This window comes from Cinclus cinclus, chromosome 6, assembly GCF_963662255.1.
Source record: "Cinclus cinclus chromosome 6, bCinCin1.1, whole genome shotgun sequence".
Classification (NCBI taxonomy): Eukaryota; Metazoa; Chordata; class Aves; order Passeriformes; family Cinclidae; genus Cinclus; species Cinclus cinclus.
This window is the reverse complement of record NC_085051.1, coordinates 11,022,281-11,041,889: the sequence shown is the minus strand read 5'-3', so window position 1 is coordinate 11,041,889 and position 19,609 is coordinate 11,022,281. Positions and strand designations below refer to the sequence as shown.

General features: G+C 40.9%; 1 protein-coding gene across 1 annotated transcript in view; it reads right to left on the bottom strand.

Annotated features, from left to right (window-relative positions):
* The window catches only part of SBF2 (SET binding factor 2), a 230,196-nt gene extending 210,822 nt beyond the window's left edge, over positions 1-19,374 (bottom strand). The window contains exon 1 of the mRNA XM_062494271.1: positions 19,320-19,374. Within this exon, the coding sequence (XP_062350255.1) occupies positions 19,320-19,374 (55 nt within the window). The remainder of the gene's footprint in view (positions 1-19,319) is intronic.
* Between the last annotated feature and the right edge of the window lie 235 nt (positions 19,375-19,609).

The window sequence follows — 19,609 nt, the reverse complement described above, 5'->3', positions numbered from 1 at the left end:
CACAATACAATCACAAAACACATTAAATTGAAATTAACAGAAGTGAGAAAGATTTAAATTCAGAGGTACAACGAAATAAAACAGGAAAATATCCAAAAACACTCCCTAAAAGGCAGCTCAAACACAAAAAAAAAAAAAAAAAAATTGTCTCCACTGCTTTCCTCCTGCCCCCATCCTGACATCCTGGAAGCACAGAACTATTTCAATTTACATGCAGAGTACAGATCACCAAGTGAGACACATACTTTTATTATGCAGCTTGCACAAGAGAAGCTCAACATGAGACAATGCTCTGCATGTCACTGCCCAAACACTGAACAATATTTAGCCAAAAAGCCTTCCTGATACAGAGCTAAAAACCTTCCTGTGTGGCAGAAATAGATGTCACCTTTTCATCCTCATGCTTTCTATGCATCACCCCCTCAAGTGGCTGAAAACAAACACTATCAAACCCATTCCTACCCATTACTTCAACAAATGAAATGACAGAATCCACTTGGGGGTCTGAAGGCCCCAGACTTCTACAGAACACACAGAAAATCAAGAATTATTTCCTGGGACTTGGGGTGTTCTTGTTTAGGGAGTTTTCTTGGTTTTGTTTCAAGCAGTTTTTTGGTGGGGGTGGTTTGTGACTTGTTTGCCTTCAAAGTCTCCCTTGGTTTTGTGCAGCTTATCAGGGCTGGCTTTTGGGGTTGACTTTTGTTCAAGTGGCAGCAGAGGGAAGTTACTTAATGCTTTCTAACAAGACTAGAAGTGTTCTGACAATTATTGAGAGCACCTGAAGACAGAGAAGATACAGACCTTCTACTACTGAACATTCATCATTTGTTGCCATTCTATTGTTTTAGCAACACAGTCATACAGAAATAATTTATTAGCAGCTGGTAAAAAGCTGCTTTTCAGAAGTCTCAAATAATAATATATTGAAAATTCAGCAGTCACGAAACTGCATACAGTATATATGTAAAGCCATGAAACTGGCTTTACAGTATATTTTGTGCCCTATTACACAGTAAATGGTGTTATTTTTTAAAAGAACTTCCTGTATTCTTTGGCATCACCATGACTTTCAAGTGATTTATACACATCTTACATAGAGGAGGTCTCTGAGGACTTGTATTACTTAATAACTACTTATTTTAATAGAAATGTGCAAAAAGAAGCTACAAGGTTTGCACACATCATCCTGTTATCCTTGTCCTGGATTTGTACCTGTCATTCTTTATTTAGCCTCATGGACTTTCTTGTTGACTGTCAATGGAAAAGCAGAGGAGAAAAGAACTTGCTGGAGACTGAGTCCTCAAACTTCAGTACTTTCAAATCTAAAAATCAACTTTCAACATTTTAAAAAATCCCATGTTTGCATTAAGAGAAAATTTAGAATGTTTAGCCGTTGCTTTGGAAAAAGCAAATCTTACAGGTAAATAAAATGGCAGACCCCCAATTTTTCTGATGCAGCTACATCATTTGTTATAGAAAATGGAAAGGAAAGTATGAACTAGGATAACTGCTCTCAATTTAAAAAAATAAAAAAATAAAACTTGTGCTAAATGTCTGGATCCGGACTTATTTTTAAGAGCATCGTTCTCCTCCAGGGGAAAAAAGGAGGAAAAAAATCATCCCATTCCTGGATGTATCTTCAACAAGAATTTTTCTTGCCTTACTAATCCTACCAGACCCCAACTCTATTGTGTCCATCAGAATAAATAAAAAAAGGCAACTGGGCAACTCCTTCATGACTCAAACCAGAACATAACCAAACAGAACAACTATTGAAAAAGTTTAATTATGACCTTCAGTTTAAACTGAAGAGGCCAAAGCCACTCCTCTAATGTTCCCCACTAGGACAAAACATCAGTTCAGTGCTGCAAGACCTAACAAGGCAGCCCTACAGAAATAAAATAATGGCCCTAGAATGTATTCTGTATTTCAGCAGCATGAATGCCCAAGTTTAACCCACATTACTTGCAGGATGAAATGAGATGCAGAGCAAATGTACCAGAGCAACTCTCAGCAGTCACAGCAACCTCCCCCTAAATTCCAGAATATCCTCACCTACAGGAACACACAATGCACACCTGGAATTTCTACACACTCTCTTAGGCACTGCACAGGAATTCCATCTGCTACCTCAGAGCTGCATGTTTTATAGGCAGAATGAGAACTTATCAGAGTTTTACTTCAGATTTTCCAGGTATTTCTGCAGACCCCTCCATATGCAAAGTGTATCCCCCCTATGGCAAGACTCACAGTGGAGACCTTCTGCAGGCACATGCTCCAGGACATATTCCTGCAGCTGTTCCTCTGTTCTACCCCACTGACAGGGCAGGATTTGCCTTGGACTGTGCTCCCAAGCTCTACAGACCCCTCCACATCAGAATGACAAGTTGTGCTGTGACAAAGCAGTGTTCTTTCCCTCAGCTCAAGGATTTGGGCTTCATGTCTGGTTAATGACTGAAAAGGCAAAGGCTTTTTTTCTGGTTTTTAATCAAATTTTATCCTTGAGATAATGTGGAATATTCTGTGATGTTTCCTTAGAAGCTCTTTAGGCCTCCTTACCAAATAATACAAAGTGTAATCATAAACACTAGAGTAAAGTAGAACACGGAGCATTATGACAGTGTTTACGTCAAACAAAAAGTGCTTTGCATCTTCTCACACATAGTAATCATATATTCCATGCTCAAAAAGACTTTCTTTGCACAGAGCAGCTGAAAATGCAGAATGTTTATTCTCAAGCTCAACTCTGAGACGTTTGGAACTCAGCTGTTTCATTACACTAATTTGTCCAGAGTTCAAAGTGATGCCTCGATACAGTCAAGTATCCAAACACTCTGTAAAGGAGGATCTGTTATTTCTTTGTCATCAATAGTGCACATGAAGGATTAAAGTAAAATCAAGCAAAATGTACATCTGTGTAAAAGATACAGCAGCAAAAAAGCAGTCCCTTTCTGAAGCCAAGAAACCAAAGTAAACATGCATTACAGTATGCATCTTGCCTTCAAATAGGTGGAAAAATCCTTCCTAAATAACATTCTTTATACAGAAGGCAATGAACTTTCCAAAATCTTCAAGGTGAAGGTTACCAAAGCTCTAAGTCTACTGTAAGTTTAGACATAGTGTGGGTTGATGTTTTTTAACACCAGAAAGATGCTCCCCATAAGCAGCAGAGTGTGACTCGTTAAAGTTGGTGTGACACACTTTGAAGCAAAACAATCATCACTTCTAAAATAATTTCAAGGTCTGGTAGTTGATCAATTAAAGAAATATTTCCACAATATAAAAAATAAAAAAAATGCATTGATTCTCAGGAAAAAGCACTTGCCTGGAATCAAAGGAAATACATACTTGACCCAGATCTTATGTGAAAGATCCAAGTTTCCTGCTAAATTGCAACATAAGTGTAAGTTAATGCTGTTTTACACAGGACACACTGTCACTCAAGAGCTAGGGAATTGTCATGACCTCCAAAAATTTAAAATTACTTTTGGATACTATTTGCCAACTGTGTTAAAAGTGAACATCTTGGCAAATTCAAGATATTCTTGCAGTATATGACTAAGCCAGCTCATCTGAAATTTTCAACCAAGGGCCTGTGAACAACATAATTCAGGCAGCAGAGACAGATAAATCCCTTCTGTCCTCACTTCTTCCTCTCAAAAGCTGTATATTCACACACATCTCTCTTTCATCTGCCTCAGATCAAAACAATCCTCCTCAAATCTGAAATGTGTGAAGAAGGAATCCTCCTCATCAGGGCCCTTGTGATAGCCCACGCAGTGCCAGTGCTGCAGAGATAACGTGCAACTCAATTCTCCAGCTCCCTCACTTGAGCCTTAAATCCAGTCTCTATTTGTAGTCCTACCTCACAGCAAAGTCCTGCTCCAGAGCTTGCTCAAGCTACCTACACCTCAACCCAACCTGTAAATACAACTTAGCAAATCTCAACATGCAAGATTTTAGCTCTGCAATTCAATTCCTCCTGATCTGCTTTCCAACCCTCTATAAAGGGAAGCTGCCTCAACTTCCAAGTCCCTTAATTATCTCTCCACTAGCTTCACAGGATTCTTCCTCTGCACACTCCACACTTGATCTCCAAAAAACAATGTCTGTAATCTTGCAGTTCCTCCTCCACTGCCCTTTTATATTCCTTGGTGTTATTTAAAACACCACTTTTCTATAATACTTCCTGCCTCCAAGCATTTACAGAGCCACAGTCCTTTAATGAGAGGAACTGGAACATGGATCCATACATGCTCATGCCCCAGCAGGTATCACTCATATATATCACATGGCAGCAAACTTCCTTGCATCATACTTGATACAAAATTTGTTCAAACAGAATTTTTCTGACTGGAGGGTCATCTCAACTGTCTACTACAACATTATTTTTCCCTCAACTTCTCAGCAGCTGCCATAGACCTTTGAGATGCTCACTGAAAATCCACACAGAATTTTAGACAGTACCCTCCTCACATGCATTAGTTTCTTTCAAAACCAGGTTTACCTTCATTTAAAACAAGACTAAAAGGACAAAAAAACCAACAAGCTGATTTCAACCTCTTCACTCAATCCTTAACAATACATTTGTACTGTACATGTATTTTGGCATTGATTAAGGAAGTTTCAAAGCTTTTCTTCTACTCAACACATAAATATAAGCACTCATAAAGGATGAGGGAGCAAGTTTTCTCTTTTTTCCCAGAACTAACCAGCTGCTAAGATTTGTTTATTTAAGTCTGCGTGCCACTGCTCACCTACAGATGATGAGGAGTGACAAGTCATTTGGGAGTTTCCCACCCTGTATATTTCCTGTGATTCCAGTAGACTAAAACAATTAAATAATATTTTGATCTCACCAAAGCAAGATTTTTATACAACAGCTGTAAAAACGCACGTTGACAATAAAAATTTCTGAGTACATTCAATGTTTTCCTCATACAAAACAATTTCAGAACACAGATGATAAATGATGCTTTACAAAGAAGAATGATTCACATATCCTGGTAGGCCAAATATTTTGTCTGGACTGACTATAGACTAAAAAGAGAGCAAAAACAAAGAGCTCCCAGTACACTGAGCGTATCTTACAGCCCATATGTACTTAGCAAAAATCAGCTCCTTACCCACCTGCCTGAATGGCATCAATGCCAACATTCAGGCTGGTCACCCCATGGACCAGCTAATGCCACACTGGTATGTGCAGGCCAAAATTCTAAAGCAGTGTTCTCTCCCAAGAGAATTTGGCCATGAGGGCTTAGGTTTTGCTCCACAATCTCCAGTGCTCCAGAAGCTGAGGATGTGCAGGGGATGTGAGCAAGGCTCCATGGTTATTGCCTTCTGTCACGCCTGAATTTCAAGGAGCTTCTGTGTCACCATCCATACACCCTGAGTTACCCAGTGACAGCCTTGCTTGATGAAGAGGGCTCCCCTGGGGAACACACTGGAACAGAGACCGAGTGGCTTCCAGGTCAAAATAACAACAGCCCCGACCAAGGGATCACGTAAATATCCCCAGAATGCAATTCCATCCCTGCCTGCTTGACTGACCCCAGATGAAACAAACCCATGCCCCTGATCACGCTGACACCGGGGCAAACACAAGCACGCTGCCACAGTGGTCACCATCCTCTCATGATGTCATCTTGCTCCACTCCTGCACGACAAACTCTGCTCTTCACAGCTGCAGACAAGTTCCAAACAAGGTGTTTTGTTTCCGAAGCCAGAACAAAAAGCAAGGGTCTACTTCAAACAGGCAATCAAAATGAACACCATTGTTTGAAACACCCTCAGCTGTCCCCAAGTCAAACACTGTTTGTTTGTGCTCTGGCTTGCAAAGGTTAACAGTATTTCATTCCCTCCTTGCCCACAGAAAACGGCTGGCAGTGACTTAAATTAAGTGGGGACCAACACAAAGAATGTGAATTCTTCAAAATAATGCTGTATGCAAATGTGTTTTAAATCCACAAACTTTGAAACATCACAAGTGTTACTGTGTTTTTGTATTCCTTCTAACTCTAGCAACCTTAACTAAAGCTGAACTTTGCAAAAGGTGAACTGCATTTTGCTCATGTAGCACATGATATTTCACCTGATCTCTGTGCACAGCTAAACAAGTGCTGCAAATGCTGGTAAATACTTACCTCATTGGAAAAAAGACACACACACACACAAAATCAAACAGGAAGGCACAAGATAAATATTGACGTGTAAATTTGAACAATTATTATGGTATTTCAGGATTTTTGAGAGTTCGCTTAAAACCATTATGTAAGAATAAAGTATGGTTCTGTTCTTTTGCTAAATCACCTATTTCCTTACTGCCATCTCCTGCCCCATAAATAAGCTACACTGCCAAGATTCTGCACATTCAAATGCACTTCCAGTGCACGCACCATTAGCAGTAAAAACAGTATTTCTTTTTTTTTAACTTCTCAATCCATATTTTGCAATTGCAAGAAACTGAAGGAACTGGTTGCCTGAAATGAGAGCATAAACAAAGAAAACAGAGTCAAACCCATGTCCTAGCAAACAATTAAATGCCACTTGACTATGGGCCCGTAATTAATTAATAGAACATAACCTCTCCCTTCTGAGGTTGTGGCAGCCCCAGAATCTTAACTGGAGCATAATATAATGTGTCTGCCACAAAGGCAGGCAAATATTGTCCTAAGTGACAGCAAATGGTGTTCTCACAAGTAACTGCTACTTGCAGAGAGGTTTCCTACAGAAACAACGTCTGTGTAACCAATGGCCTTTAACCCAAATAAATAAATATTCAGTGACCTTGATCTGGAGAAAAGTTAGTATTCAAGACACCCTGTTCCTTGTCTGTAGCAGCACTACCAGGGCCATTCCAGACAAAAGACAAAAATGTGCAGAAATACGTCACTGGTTCTGTTGTTTAGGAAATAATTTGCTAGCTTGCTTCTCAAAGTCCCTGACTCTTAAAATACCACCCCACTTAAATGCACCCCAAACAACCCAAAACTTAGTATGCCCAGGGACATCAACTGAATATGCTTTCTGCAAATTTATCCACTACACACACTCAATCATATTTACAGCAGCATTAATTTTATCTCCAAGACATGATATGTGAGTCATTGTGGGGTCCAATGCTCAGTTTTTCGTTTGGAGTGGGTTTTGTTTTGGTTTTGATTAAAGTTGCAGCAGGCTGAAAGGCAGAACGTAACTGCAGCTGTTCTTTTCATGTGCAAGCATATATACAAAGAAATGGTTTTTATATATACACATCAATTATTTATTTTCTGAAAGTGCAGATAATAAACAGAGAAGAGGACAAGATATTAATTGAAAGGGATGCTGAAAGACTGGGGAAAAACGTTATGATAAAATGTTAAGAGTGTGACTAAGGAGAACAGCAAAGCTGCAGAGTCAGGCCACAACACCTGACTGCATATATAGTGCCAAAACGTGGTTTAGGTTAAAGGGATGTAGAGGTTAGAGCAGACCACAAAGTGACCCTCAGTGTTATGATGCTGAATGCTAAAAATAAAAAATAAAAAGCTCAGAGTGATATCAATGCATGGAACTGCCCACAAAACCAGCAAGTACCAGTCTCACTCTGTATTTTGGTAAGATTTCATGTAAATTACCATCATCTTTAAGGTCACTTCCATCCAGTTTGGTCACCACACTTCAAGGAGAAGAGTAATAACAGGCTGAAAACCGTACCCAAACCCACATGACTCAATCTCTATGAAAAGTCTCCTGGAAGTCAGCCAGAGGAGCACTGGAACAGACTTCCAGAGAAGGTTGTGAAAGTCATGTATGGAGGGGCTTGGAGACAGAGTTCCCATCTACCCCAGCCAGCAAAGGCTGCAGCTCACCGTGCCCTGGGACAGAACAGACCGGGAATTCCTGCAGGTGCTGCCCCATCTTTAAGCTTCTGGATCACAGGAACCAGGGCTGAACTGGACCTCTAGGATTCACCCAACCCATTCTTGGCCCCTTAGCTGCAAGTCCCAGTATCACAGTGGTTTTGGGTGGGTTTTTTTCACAACTCCACACTGTTTATTTCTGAGTGTACTGATGCCATACCAGACATCAGGCGGATGTTTTACAGAGAACTGTCCCAACAGATTCCAAGAACTTTTCCATTAAGTAACAATAGCTAAATTAGAGACCATTGCTATGAATTCCTTCTCACCACTGAATGTACTTTAGCTTGTATTTATCAAAACTGCATTTCATCTAAAATTTGAACACACTGGTCACTCAGTATCATGAGCTCTGTCTGGAGCCCTTCATCACAAGCTTTAGATTCAGCTATTTGGAATTACTTTTATTACTTTCTTTCAATCATCTGCAAGACTCAAGCATTAAGCATTTCATTTTTTACTGGATATTTACAAGTGGAACAAAAAAAGAGTAAAAGGTGTGCAAAATTAATTTTGGGAGTCCATGCTACCAATTTTGCCCAAGAGCAGTGATCACTCGCACCCACCCTTTACCAGCAGGTCAAGAGAGGTGATTCTCTCCTTCTGCTCTGCTCTCCTGGGACTTCACCTGGAATACTCCATCCACCTCTGGGGGCCCCAGCATAGGAAGGACAACCCAATCTAGTGAAAGGTGTCCCTGCCCATGGAACCAGAGGATCTTTAAGGTCCCTTCCAACCAAAAGCATTCTATGATCCTTGAATCTATACATAACTCTTGAGACTCCTACCATTAAATCAGGAACAGCTTAGATTCAGACATGAAAATTTGCTGCTAATTAAGTTTGGCAAGACCATATTGAAAAAAAACCTTGGTCCATCTGCTGTGAAAATTGTAGAAACCATACGGTGCTTTGTACAACTACATTAAGATCACTGAAGTCCAAAGCTCCTCGTAGTAACCATCAAAAAGAATAAAAGCAAAAGAATAAAAAACAATCTAGAGTCTTCACAGAACCATAAATCAAATCTAATAAAACACACAATTTATGTTTTGGTCTCTGCAAATCTATTTTCAAACCTTTAAGAGAAGAGTTAAGACTAGGTAGAGAGTACATATCAAACTTAGTAAGTAATGAGGGTTTTCTCATTTCTAGACTTCATATGGGAACTTTTAAACAGAACTACATTCTGAATCTTCTGCTTTGGAATTTCAAAGTATTTTATCAGTAGCCATGACTCCTCTTGTTTTCATATAAAACCTAAAACAAGAACAACTACTGATTTTTGGGGAGTCAGGAGAAGGAGAAAAGACATTAGGCATGGGAGACAGCTCAACCCACTGACTTTATAATAACTTCAAGAACACTGGCTGAGAATATGCAGAACACACACAACTCAGTTACAAAGAAGATAGGAGATCCATGGGTTTTACTTTTCAGCATTCTGTCCTTAACCACCAGAACTTTGGGAAACGAAACATCTCCAAGGCCTTTTCCACAAGACAGAAACAAGGGGATACAGACCACTTCTTTAAAAAAAAAAATATTATTGTTATTATTACTTTTATCTGAATCTTACCTCCGGGTTTTCTAACTTCAAATGATGGTAAGCATGCTCTCAAGAAAACAACAGATTATGAAAACAACACTCTTCTGAGTTAGGCCTCCCAAATCCTACCTCACTGTAAAGAGCAACAATCTTCATTTTTATTAGAATTAAGTATGGATGTAAACTGCTACCTCCTGTCTTCTGCTAGGCTATCAGCAAGAGGAGCAGCTATGATTATTATTAACAATAACTATGTCTAGAGACTAGACCATGGAACCCACATGCTCTTGAACTGCAGTTTTCCCAAAAAAGCTATTTACTAAACCACTGGACACATTTTTGTAAATTAAAAAAATAAATAAACAAATAAACCCATAAACAAGCACAAAAATAATTTTGTAAGAATGCAAAAACATCTTACAAGGTCAGAAAGGCAAAAAGCATGTCTTCTGAGTTCTTTTCAAGACCACTCTCTCACAAAAAATGAGTGACAGTTTTGCCTCTTCCAAAAAGATGCCATGTGGCAAAAGAGAACAAAATGATAAAAAACAGCCTCCACGAGATAATTTTGTTAAATACGTATGATCTCATCTCTTTTAATAATAAACACTATAAACAAAATATTTGGAAAACACAGTGCTGAAACAACAACCTTACAAAAGTATCACAACTTGAACGGACGCTGTTTATTCAGTGGCAAACCTGGTATCATTATTTATGCACGTTAGCCAAACAGGAAAGTGAACCTTTTGAAAGAAGAGTTTTGAATTCCAAATCACAAACATGTGGCTCTCTATGGCTTTGTTTTCTTTTCAGTTGCCTGTAGCTGAAACAACACACCACTGGCTTTGGCTGTCCCGCTGAACTGCAGTGCCATCACAGCTGCAGGCTGAGGACAACCCACTGCTTTGGGGGCTTTGGGATGTTCCAGTTCTCTCTGCTGCTTCCCTGCTGGAAACAATCAGCTCCTCAGAGCTGGAAAAGTCACCCAGTGTCAGGACAAACCCAGGTGGCTCAGCTTCAAGGATGCTCACAGGTAGCCTGAGTCAAAACCTCAGCTCATGAGTGGGAGCAGTACAGAACTGGCACCAGTGTCTAAAATTGCTGCCTCCAGCCAGAGAGCAAACCTGGCATTCACAGGCATTGTCTCAACTCACTTCAGCAAAGTGGACCAGAATCTATCACTGAAAATAAGCATCTCAGTTTTAGTCACTACAAAATAGCCAGAGAAGAAACATTCCTCTGCAACACTTTGAACACTCGCATGGATTTCTAAACACAAACTAAGTATTTATCACCACAGAAAACATCCTTTTATTCTGTGTGTACACCTCGTTATCTTATTTGTTTTGGAAATACCACTAAAAGCATCCATTCCAAACCTTGGGCTTTCTACCATTGCTGAAACTTCCCAATCATGAGAAACACGTGCTAATCAGCTTCCTATTTTGCAAAAGCAAGCAGCTCCTGAAAGGCATAAAATAAGAACAATTCAATAATTGCAATTCTAAAAGGGGGGGTGTGGGAAATCCCAAAGGCAAAGCTCAGGCAGCAGCTCTTGCCTCCCTTAACAGGAAATTCCAACTTGTTCCTCAGATGCAGCCCTATGGGCACAACCTATGGCTCAGGCAGAGACCCCAGACTAAGATTCTTCACAAAAAGCAAATTCTGCCTGGAAGCCCACTGAACAAAATACACTGAAGCAAAAAAACTCTCACAGACTGAAGATTCTAAGGACTTGCAGCCTAAAAGAGGAAGACACTTAATAGATTAAATTACTCAAAAAAAAAAGGAGGGGGGGGGAATGTGGGTTCAAATCCATGTGTTAGGAAGTAATTTAAAATTCATTTAATCACCATTTTTTCTTTGAAATCTTCTCTAAAAAAATCTATATTCTCAAAAAATATCAACCCTATTACTTCTCTCTTCACCAACTATAAAACATGAAGAAAGAAAATGGAAATCCTCTTGTAAATTCTATTAGAATGTTTTGTATTAAACCTAGTTTAAAAATAGCATATACCAACAGTATAGACCAGCAACAGCCCAGTCATCACACAAGCTTCATAAAATTACTATGTGTTTTTCTGGGAAAATGGAGTAATTATGAAGAAACAGCTCTGCAGGAACAAAGCATGTGGCTTTCTTCTATTTTTATGCAATTAAAATTTGCAACTTTATGAAAAGCAGTCTGTGTAATAGAATTTAAAAACACAGCTTTCCTAAAACTACAGTACGCCCACTCAACAATATTTCAAGAATTAAAATTCCATTACAGCTGAATTTATGACAAGATCACAACTTTGTCTTTCGAGTCTTGAGCATTTTGTTAGTCACACATTCGGCTTATTCTTACTGCCATTTAGGAATTAAGATTTACAGTTCAGAGAACAATAGTCACCAAAAAGGACGAGCGTCTGCATTTCTTTGTCCAAAACAATAATACACATGTTAAATGTACAAATTTAAGCTGTTGAAGACTTCAAGAACACAGTGGTCAAGCTAAAAGGCTTATTGGGCTTTAACTGGTGCAGTTATAACAAACAAAGAAACGAGTGTGATTTTTTTTTAGCTACACAAATACCTAACAGCTATAGGCATAATGGTGCTCTACCTTGTTCTGTAACTATTGTCAACTACTTTTTACTTAAACAAACTAAATTCACCATACAAAGTCTCAATGATTGACATCTGTTTCCAGCTCAACTATTTCAGTAGGACTTCACACCAAATAATTATTCTGCTTCCAAGAAATAAGACTGGGGAGAAAAGGAATTTTTTTGGCCTAAACTAAAATTCTACCCAACATGTTTTTAGGCCCAAAATTTACAGAAGGGACAAAACCTGGCCCTGGTGCTTGTGTGATGAATTTGAATTTGTTTATTTAAATGTGAAAACCATAAGAAATCAGACTGAGTGGCTAAGAGGACTTCATCTCAGAAATACACAGACTAGATAAAGAGAGTTAAATGAACACTGAGAGCAAGAGAAGGAAGGAGAAAGTGAGAGGTGAAAACGGCAGAGATTCTTCTGGAGTAAACCCAGAAGACAGAAAGCATTCTAAAATACCAGAATGTGTCAAAAAGAGTAAGCAGGAGTGGCCAATGTCTTATGAGGAAGGTTTCCTAAGCCACGAGAAGAGACACGCAGCCCACTACAGAGTCTGACAACACTCCATACTCCTGGCATCACTGCCTACAGCAGCTGGCAAAAGGAGCTCAACAAAACTCATTTTCCAAATGCACAACCTTCCACAACTGAAGTCAAGGTTCCAGAAAGAAAAGCTGTCATCCCTTTTCATCCTCAAGTATCTGAAAAATGCTCCACCAGAATGTCTCATCTTCCTTCCAGTTGCTATTCCAGCAGACCCAACCCAACACGCTAACATTTAAAAAAGACATTTTCTGTCTTGCTGAAGATTGATCCAAGTATCAAATAATGGATTTTCTGGGGTTTCAAATCCTAGGAAACAGCATATGAACCACAGTAAAAGGACATGATAAGGACATTATTCCCACCTTCTATTCCCCCCCCCCACCCCTTAAATTTCTTCCTGAGTGATTAATTTTGTAAGCACAGTTAACATTCTTTTGTCTCTCTTTATCCACTGAGGTCTTCTATGGTCCAATGGGGTTTTGCATGCAACTATCCTGAATTTGTAATCAAAATCATGATTTTTTTTTCTTCTCTTAGCCTTCCTCCACAACACCCTGACCCAGATCCATACCACAGTGTCACCAAGTGCTGGTTCCACCTGCAGGAGTGACAGCCGGTCACCTACGTCCAGCTCAGTGGGAATTCTGTGGTTACTTTGACATCTTGAGCACAACACTACCAGAAAGGAAATTCTAAAATACCAAAGAATTCAAGCTCTGTTCAGTGACTGCATTTTTTTCATAGTATTTGATTTGCAGAAGATTGAAAACTGAGAGCTGTAAACATTAGAGACATGAAATCATGATCTATCTAGTCACTAGCAGATAAGCAATAACCAGCATGTTCTTGGCTCAATGAGTAGGGATTTAGCTGCCAAATCCCAATCAACACTAATTGGATTGTCCTTGACTTCAGAACATACCACTGACACCACAGGAGTAATTTATTTCAACAAACACATATAAATGGAACACAATTCCCAAAACATAAGCAGAAGAAAATGAATCTCATCAATACTGATAATGCTATTGTTAGAAATATTTTTTTTCCCACTGTATAAGCAAGGAGCCTGAAAGTCTCATGCTACTGCAAAGAGGAATAAGAGGAGAGAAGAACTAAAGGAAAACCTACTCACCAGTATATATTTGCAGGATACAACTTTCACTGACAGTTATCAAGGCTGAACTGCGAATCTGCTGTTACACATTTTACAAACGATTCCACAGTGACTGTGGTTTTCCTTTGTGAGTACCAGTAATGGGGGAGGTAGTTGGTACTTTAAATTCATGTCAGAGAACTACCACAGCAGTATAATTCTCCTCCTCACTGTTTTAAGACAAGACTGTTATGTTTGGGAACACTGGAGAAGTTGAATGTCAGTCTCATTGCCCTCCATTGAAAAATATGATTGTGGTTATAGAAGGCCAGGGCTTACACAGTATTCAGGATTGCATAACAAACTGTCTTCCATGAACAGGCTGCAGGAAAAGTGACTTTTTGTCAGATAATCCACAAAGTTAATCCAGGACAGAACAGGGGAGAGAGAGTTCCTTGACTGCAATTTAGTCACAAAGATAGGAAATGCTACTTCCCTCAACATTATCTGTGTCCTCGTATTCCAGAAAAAATTAAAATAGCTTACAGAGAAAAATATCAGCCTCCATGAATATTTTTGTTTAAAACAAAAGGCTGGAAAAAAAAGGGTTGCTATTATAAAGGGTCTGAAATCCAAGTTCTTTCAAAATATTCATTATAGACACTTGAGGGAAAGAAAGTTTACATGATCTCTACTGATTTTAAGTTTTCTCCAAAATGATAAATCCATAAACCAAAATAAAAATTCTTTTGTTCAACATTATTTACTAGAAGAAACTGCTTGAATATCTTTTATGAACACATGCTACTAAAAAACACTGGGAGTCCTCCCAGCACACTTTCAAGAGAGCTTTAACTCACAAAAAAAGAAAAAAAAAAAACCCACTGAAGAACCAACAAACACCACCACAATCAAAACAAACAAAAACCATATGCAGTGGAAATATTTTTCTCCTCATTCTGTTTCAGCACAGTATTGTGGAAGCTGTTTTAGTTGAAAAGTAAAGCACAGGGTTTGGAGGAAGAGATAATTTCATTTACTGGAGCAATTAATGTGTTGACAAGGCTTTTGGGCTGCCATGCCCTACCCAGCCATAGCCAACTACATAATCTCCTAGCAATACACAGGCACATTTCTGCATTCTGCTCCAGCACTACACTTGATGCTTCATTCCACTACAGCTACAAGAATTCTCCTGCCACAACAAGAAAGATTTTGGTTTTGTTGTCTTTTTAATCCCTCTGAGATTTCCCTGGATTGCATTTGAATCAAATTAAGCCGCAGCACAGATAAGAAAGCCACTGAAGTAACAGCTCTATTCCCTTATCTTTCTATGTTTTCCGTGTTACAGATTGCATCCCATGGCATCAAGCAATCATCCACTCCTTATACACACACTAGCTCAGTGAAATGCCCAACTACAAATATACAGCAAATACACCAGAAAATCCTCATATTATATTCTTCACAGGCAAAATCTGCTCAGAGGAAAAAAACAGAAGAATCAGTCAACTCCATTTAGAAATTTCTCCCACTCCATCAACAATCACTTGTCTTGTTTCAAAACCCTCTGAGATACGAAGCTATGTTACACAATAAAGGCTTCCCTAAAGAAGAGTTGATAAAAATCAGAACAGAAACAACCACAACAGAGCCTACACATGTTATACCAGCATTTATCAGTTGTGACAACAGCCAAATAAAACTGCTACACTGTTGCAAGCCTTCTGTCCTACACATTGCAACTGCACACAGAATCAAGAACAAATCATTCCTCTGTCTTCTTAGAGCCACCAAACCTCACAGAAAACATCTTGCTCCACCTCACAGGTTTTCTCCTTTAACTTCTTCTTTAACTTCTCAACCAGCAGCACCCTACAGGAAAGCTGCTACAGGTGCATGGGATAATTAATCAAATCCAGTGACTGGATCCTCTCCTCTTTATCCTTACCTTTCAGCTGCTGAGCTAAGAAAGACACAGAATGTTCTCCCTTTTACCTTTTCCCAGTACCACTGTATGTACATTCTGTGGATAGATTTGTGATTAGGGCTTGTACCAGCAAAACCAAAAACAAACAAAACAAAAAAGGCATTTTTTCTCATGCCCTTCTGTGATCTTTGCAAACATCTGTGTCCTTCCTAAATCCCATCCACATTCCATTATTCAGACACATTAAATGAGAATTTCTTGGTGAAGCACATCAAACACACTTCAAAATCCATGAAAATAATAAAATGCATCAAGAGTAAGGCCTCTTGGGATTTCTCCTACCTGTTAATTCAGAATGCCTACATTTGGAAGCACCTTTGCTCCTTCCAGAGACTTCTGTAAATGCCTTTTGTAGCCAGTTATGTAACAGCTTTATATTGTGCTGATATGCTGGGGGAAAATGTGGTTATCTACCTTAGTCAAGGTTCAGCTAAAGGCAAAATACACCAAGGTTGATTGCTTTACTCTGCGCGTCACTGAAATGCTTCGTGCTTTCACTGCTACAACAACAAAAAAAGGGATTTAGTAAAGCTGGGGATTTATAAATGTGGTTTCTCCAACTCTGTTAGGACACTTAACATGCACTTCTGAGAGCAACTACTGCTGCTGCAGATCTGAGCAGTGGCTCAGAACGAGTTCCTAAAATACACAACAGCCATTACAACAATGATCCATCTACACTCAGTTTTATGGGCAGAGACACAGACTGAGCAACTTAAGTGGGCATACAGACCAGTGTACCTGAAACACAGAGAAATCTGGGTGAATCAGGTCATCCTTAACAACACAAAGATTTCTCAGCTCCTGAGTGCCTGCAATTCTATTGACTCTTGTCAGCAGAATCAGCAAAGCTCATTCTCCACTCAGGCAGAGCCTCTGTGCATCTTGCCAAGTGTGAATAAACTGCCTGTAAGGTAAATTATCCAAGGGTTCCCATTCCTTGGAGGATGTAGGAGACCAAGCCACCTCACTAACATCTTTGTGCCCAAGGCTCTAGGACCATTTAAGCTGACATAAATTCGGGGTGCATTGATCTGGCAATACTGGCATTCATCTGACCTCCTGGTGAGCCAACACTCTTTGAAAAATTAGCAGAAAAGTAATCCAAGGACAAGATAACACTGCAACACAGGTAAAACACCCAGCAAGAAAGGTCTTTTGGATAAGTCAGCATCCTAAAGCCAGCAAGGAAATCAAAGGAAGATTGAACACAATAGGAATGGCAGCACTAGGACTGCTGTAACATCACTTTACACAGGCCTAGACCAGAACAGGAATGGACTTTCATATGCTTGATTCCCAAAGGACACACTCTCTGGTTTATATGAGGACAATAAAACTGTTCACTTCCCCTGAAGACTATGCTGAATAAAAACTTGTAGTGTCAGCAACAAAGCCACTCCAAAACAAGAAAAATCTACAAATCTGCTTCTAAACTGCAGAAACACTGCATTTTAGATATTTACATATTTTTTTACACATATTTAACATATTTTCAGGGGTACTTCAGATATTGGCATGTGCAAATAAATCCATATAAGCAGTGAGACGAGAGCCAGCAGACACAGTGGGGGCTTTTCTGGGAGAGCAGTCACTACTATAAACACCCTTCCCTATAAACCACAAGTGTTTATCATCCAAACACTGCTGACACACAGGTTGGGAGACAGGGTGCAGGTTGGGGGAGAGGGTGAAGCATTTTTGTTTGCTTGTTTACACAGAACTATTCTACAGATTATGCCTGGTGGGGGGGGGGGGGGGGGTGGAAACACACTACAAAAATGTAAATACACTCAGCATTAAAATCAAGCACATTAAAACCAAGCCAAAAGGTAGCTGCAGATAAAAAAAAAAAAAGTAGGAAAGGAAAAAAAGGAACATATTTAAAAATATAAAAGCTTCAGGGGTAGCTAGCCTATAATTCTAGAAACGTTTGTCCCTGCTTTTCATATAGAAGGAAGCACAATAAATGCATCCAAAAACTAGTTTAATAAGAAAAATAAAGGTCAGCACTCCATGTATTATGGGATTGCATGTGGGGGTAAAGGAATTTAGAAAACAATGCATGTGCAGTCTTCAATAGAATGTTGTTCCTTCAAGCATTTTTCTTATGAAGCATTAAAGTAGCAACAAGTAATTTAAATAATCAAGTCTAAACAGTTACTTTCTGGGCATGACCTTCTCAAATTAAGGTTCAGGAGTTATTTCTGAATCTGCTCAATTTCACCCATTCAAGCAATTCTACCAAACTTCATGAGACAATTTATGTATGGGAAGTTAAACACATACTTAAATGCTACAGATGAAGACATTCTACAGACATAAAGCTTTCAATGCAATCTGTATCATAGCCATGAAGTAAGCAGCCTACTTGCTTTGTCTTCCCAAAAGCACATCTGGGTTTTTCGGTGGCTTCTTGGTTTTGATTTGGGTTCCCTCTACTTTGTCATGGAAAATGTTCCAAACAGGAGAGAGGCAAAAGGGAAGGTCTTTGTTTTTAACATAAGACGCTTCCCATTTCAGATGTCTCGATTTTGTACAATTAGGACAAACCTATTATGAAATGGGGTGAGAAACCAGGCTGCAATTAATAAAAAACTGCAGAACAGTAAAATCCAAGAGACCCTTAGCAGAACTTTGTAAGACACTGCATCTTTAAACACACAACGATTTCTTTAAAGATTATATTTATTTTTAAAAAATCCCATAGTCTGAGTTTATTAGCTGCACTTTTTGAATGAACAGATACGGACTACAGGCAACTGCTACTTCAAAGAATTACTCTGAGTAACAAACTCGAGTGTTGTTTGGTTTATGCACAGTTAAATAAATTACAGAACATCAGACTGTTTAAAATATTGTTTATTAACAACATACATTCAAAGGATCGCTCTGAAATACCCAGCACAAACACACACCCGTTGACAATCACTCCATTTTCCAACCAGTTCGAACACCGATTTGAGATCCGTGCAGCAACAAAGCTGGTATCATAAGGGAGAGTTACATAACGCAAACCACTCTCTCTTCGCCCGCAAAACGCCAGCAGATAACACCACTTCCCTTTCCCCCCAGCAGACAGAACGCGTCCCGAGGCTTTAGGGAAAGCACCCTCCCCGCAGAGCCTCCCGGTGCCACGGCGCTTCCCCGGGGCACACGCGGCCCCGCTCAACAGGCGATGGAGGAGCGGCCAGACGGGGCAAACCCCGCTGCTCGCCGAGCCCCCTTTGTTCTCCCGGGAGGCGCGGCTGTCGCGCCCCGGCCGGCGGGACACAGGTGGGGGCACGGCGGGGCCGCGGGGCGGGGGCCGGGCCCGGCGGGGCCGCGGGCCCCGTTTGAACCTGCCCGCGCTTTGGGAAGGAGCCGCAGCCGCTGCCGGCGGGCGGGAGCTGCCCCGGCCTGGCGGTGCAGGAGCCCCTCCGCTTCCCCCCTCGGGAAAGGGGCATTAACCCTTGGCTCGCCCCGCTGCCCTCACCCCCTCCTCCCCCGGCCGGACGCGCGCCCCGTGAGCGCCGCAGTCTCCTCCTCCCGCGGCCCGGCCGGAGGCGGGCGGGGGCCGGGGCCGGGCAGGAGCGCGGGGAGCGGCCAGGCACGGCGGGGCAGCGCTGCGCGCAGCCACACCTACCTGTCTTCTCGTGGTCATAGCCCACCACGATGAAGTAGTCGGCCAGCCTGGCCATGGCTGCGCGGGGCGCGCCTCGGCCTCACCACCCCAGCGGCTGCGGCGGCGGCTCGGGGCAGGCTCAGCATCCTCCGCTCCGCGCCCGCCGCAGGAGGAGCGGTACCACCTCAGCCATGTTGGAGGCGCGGGCGCGCCGTGCGCCTGCGCGCCGCCCGGACCGCTCGCCGTGACCCCGGGGCTGGGCGGGGGCTGGGGCGGCCCGGCCCGGCCCGGCCCGGCTGTCCCGCAGTGCC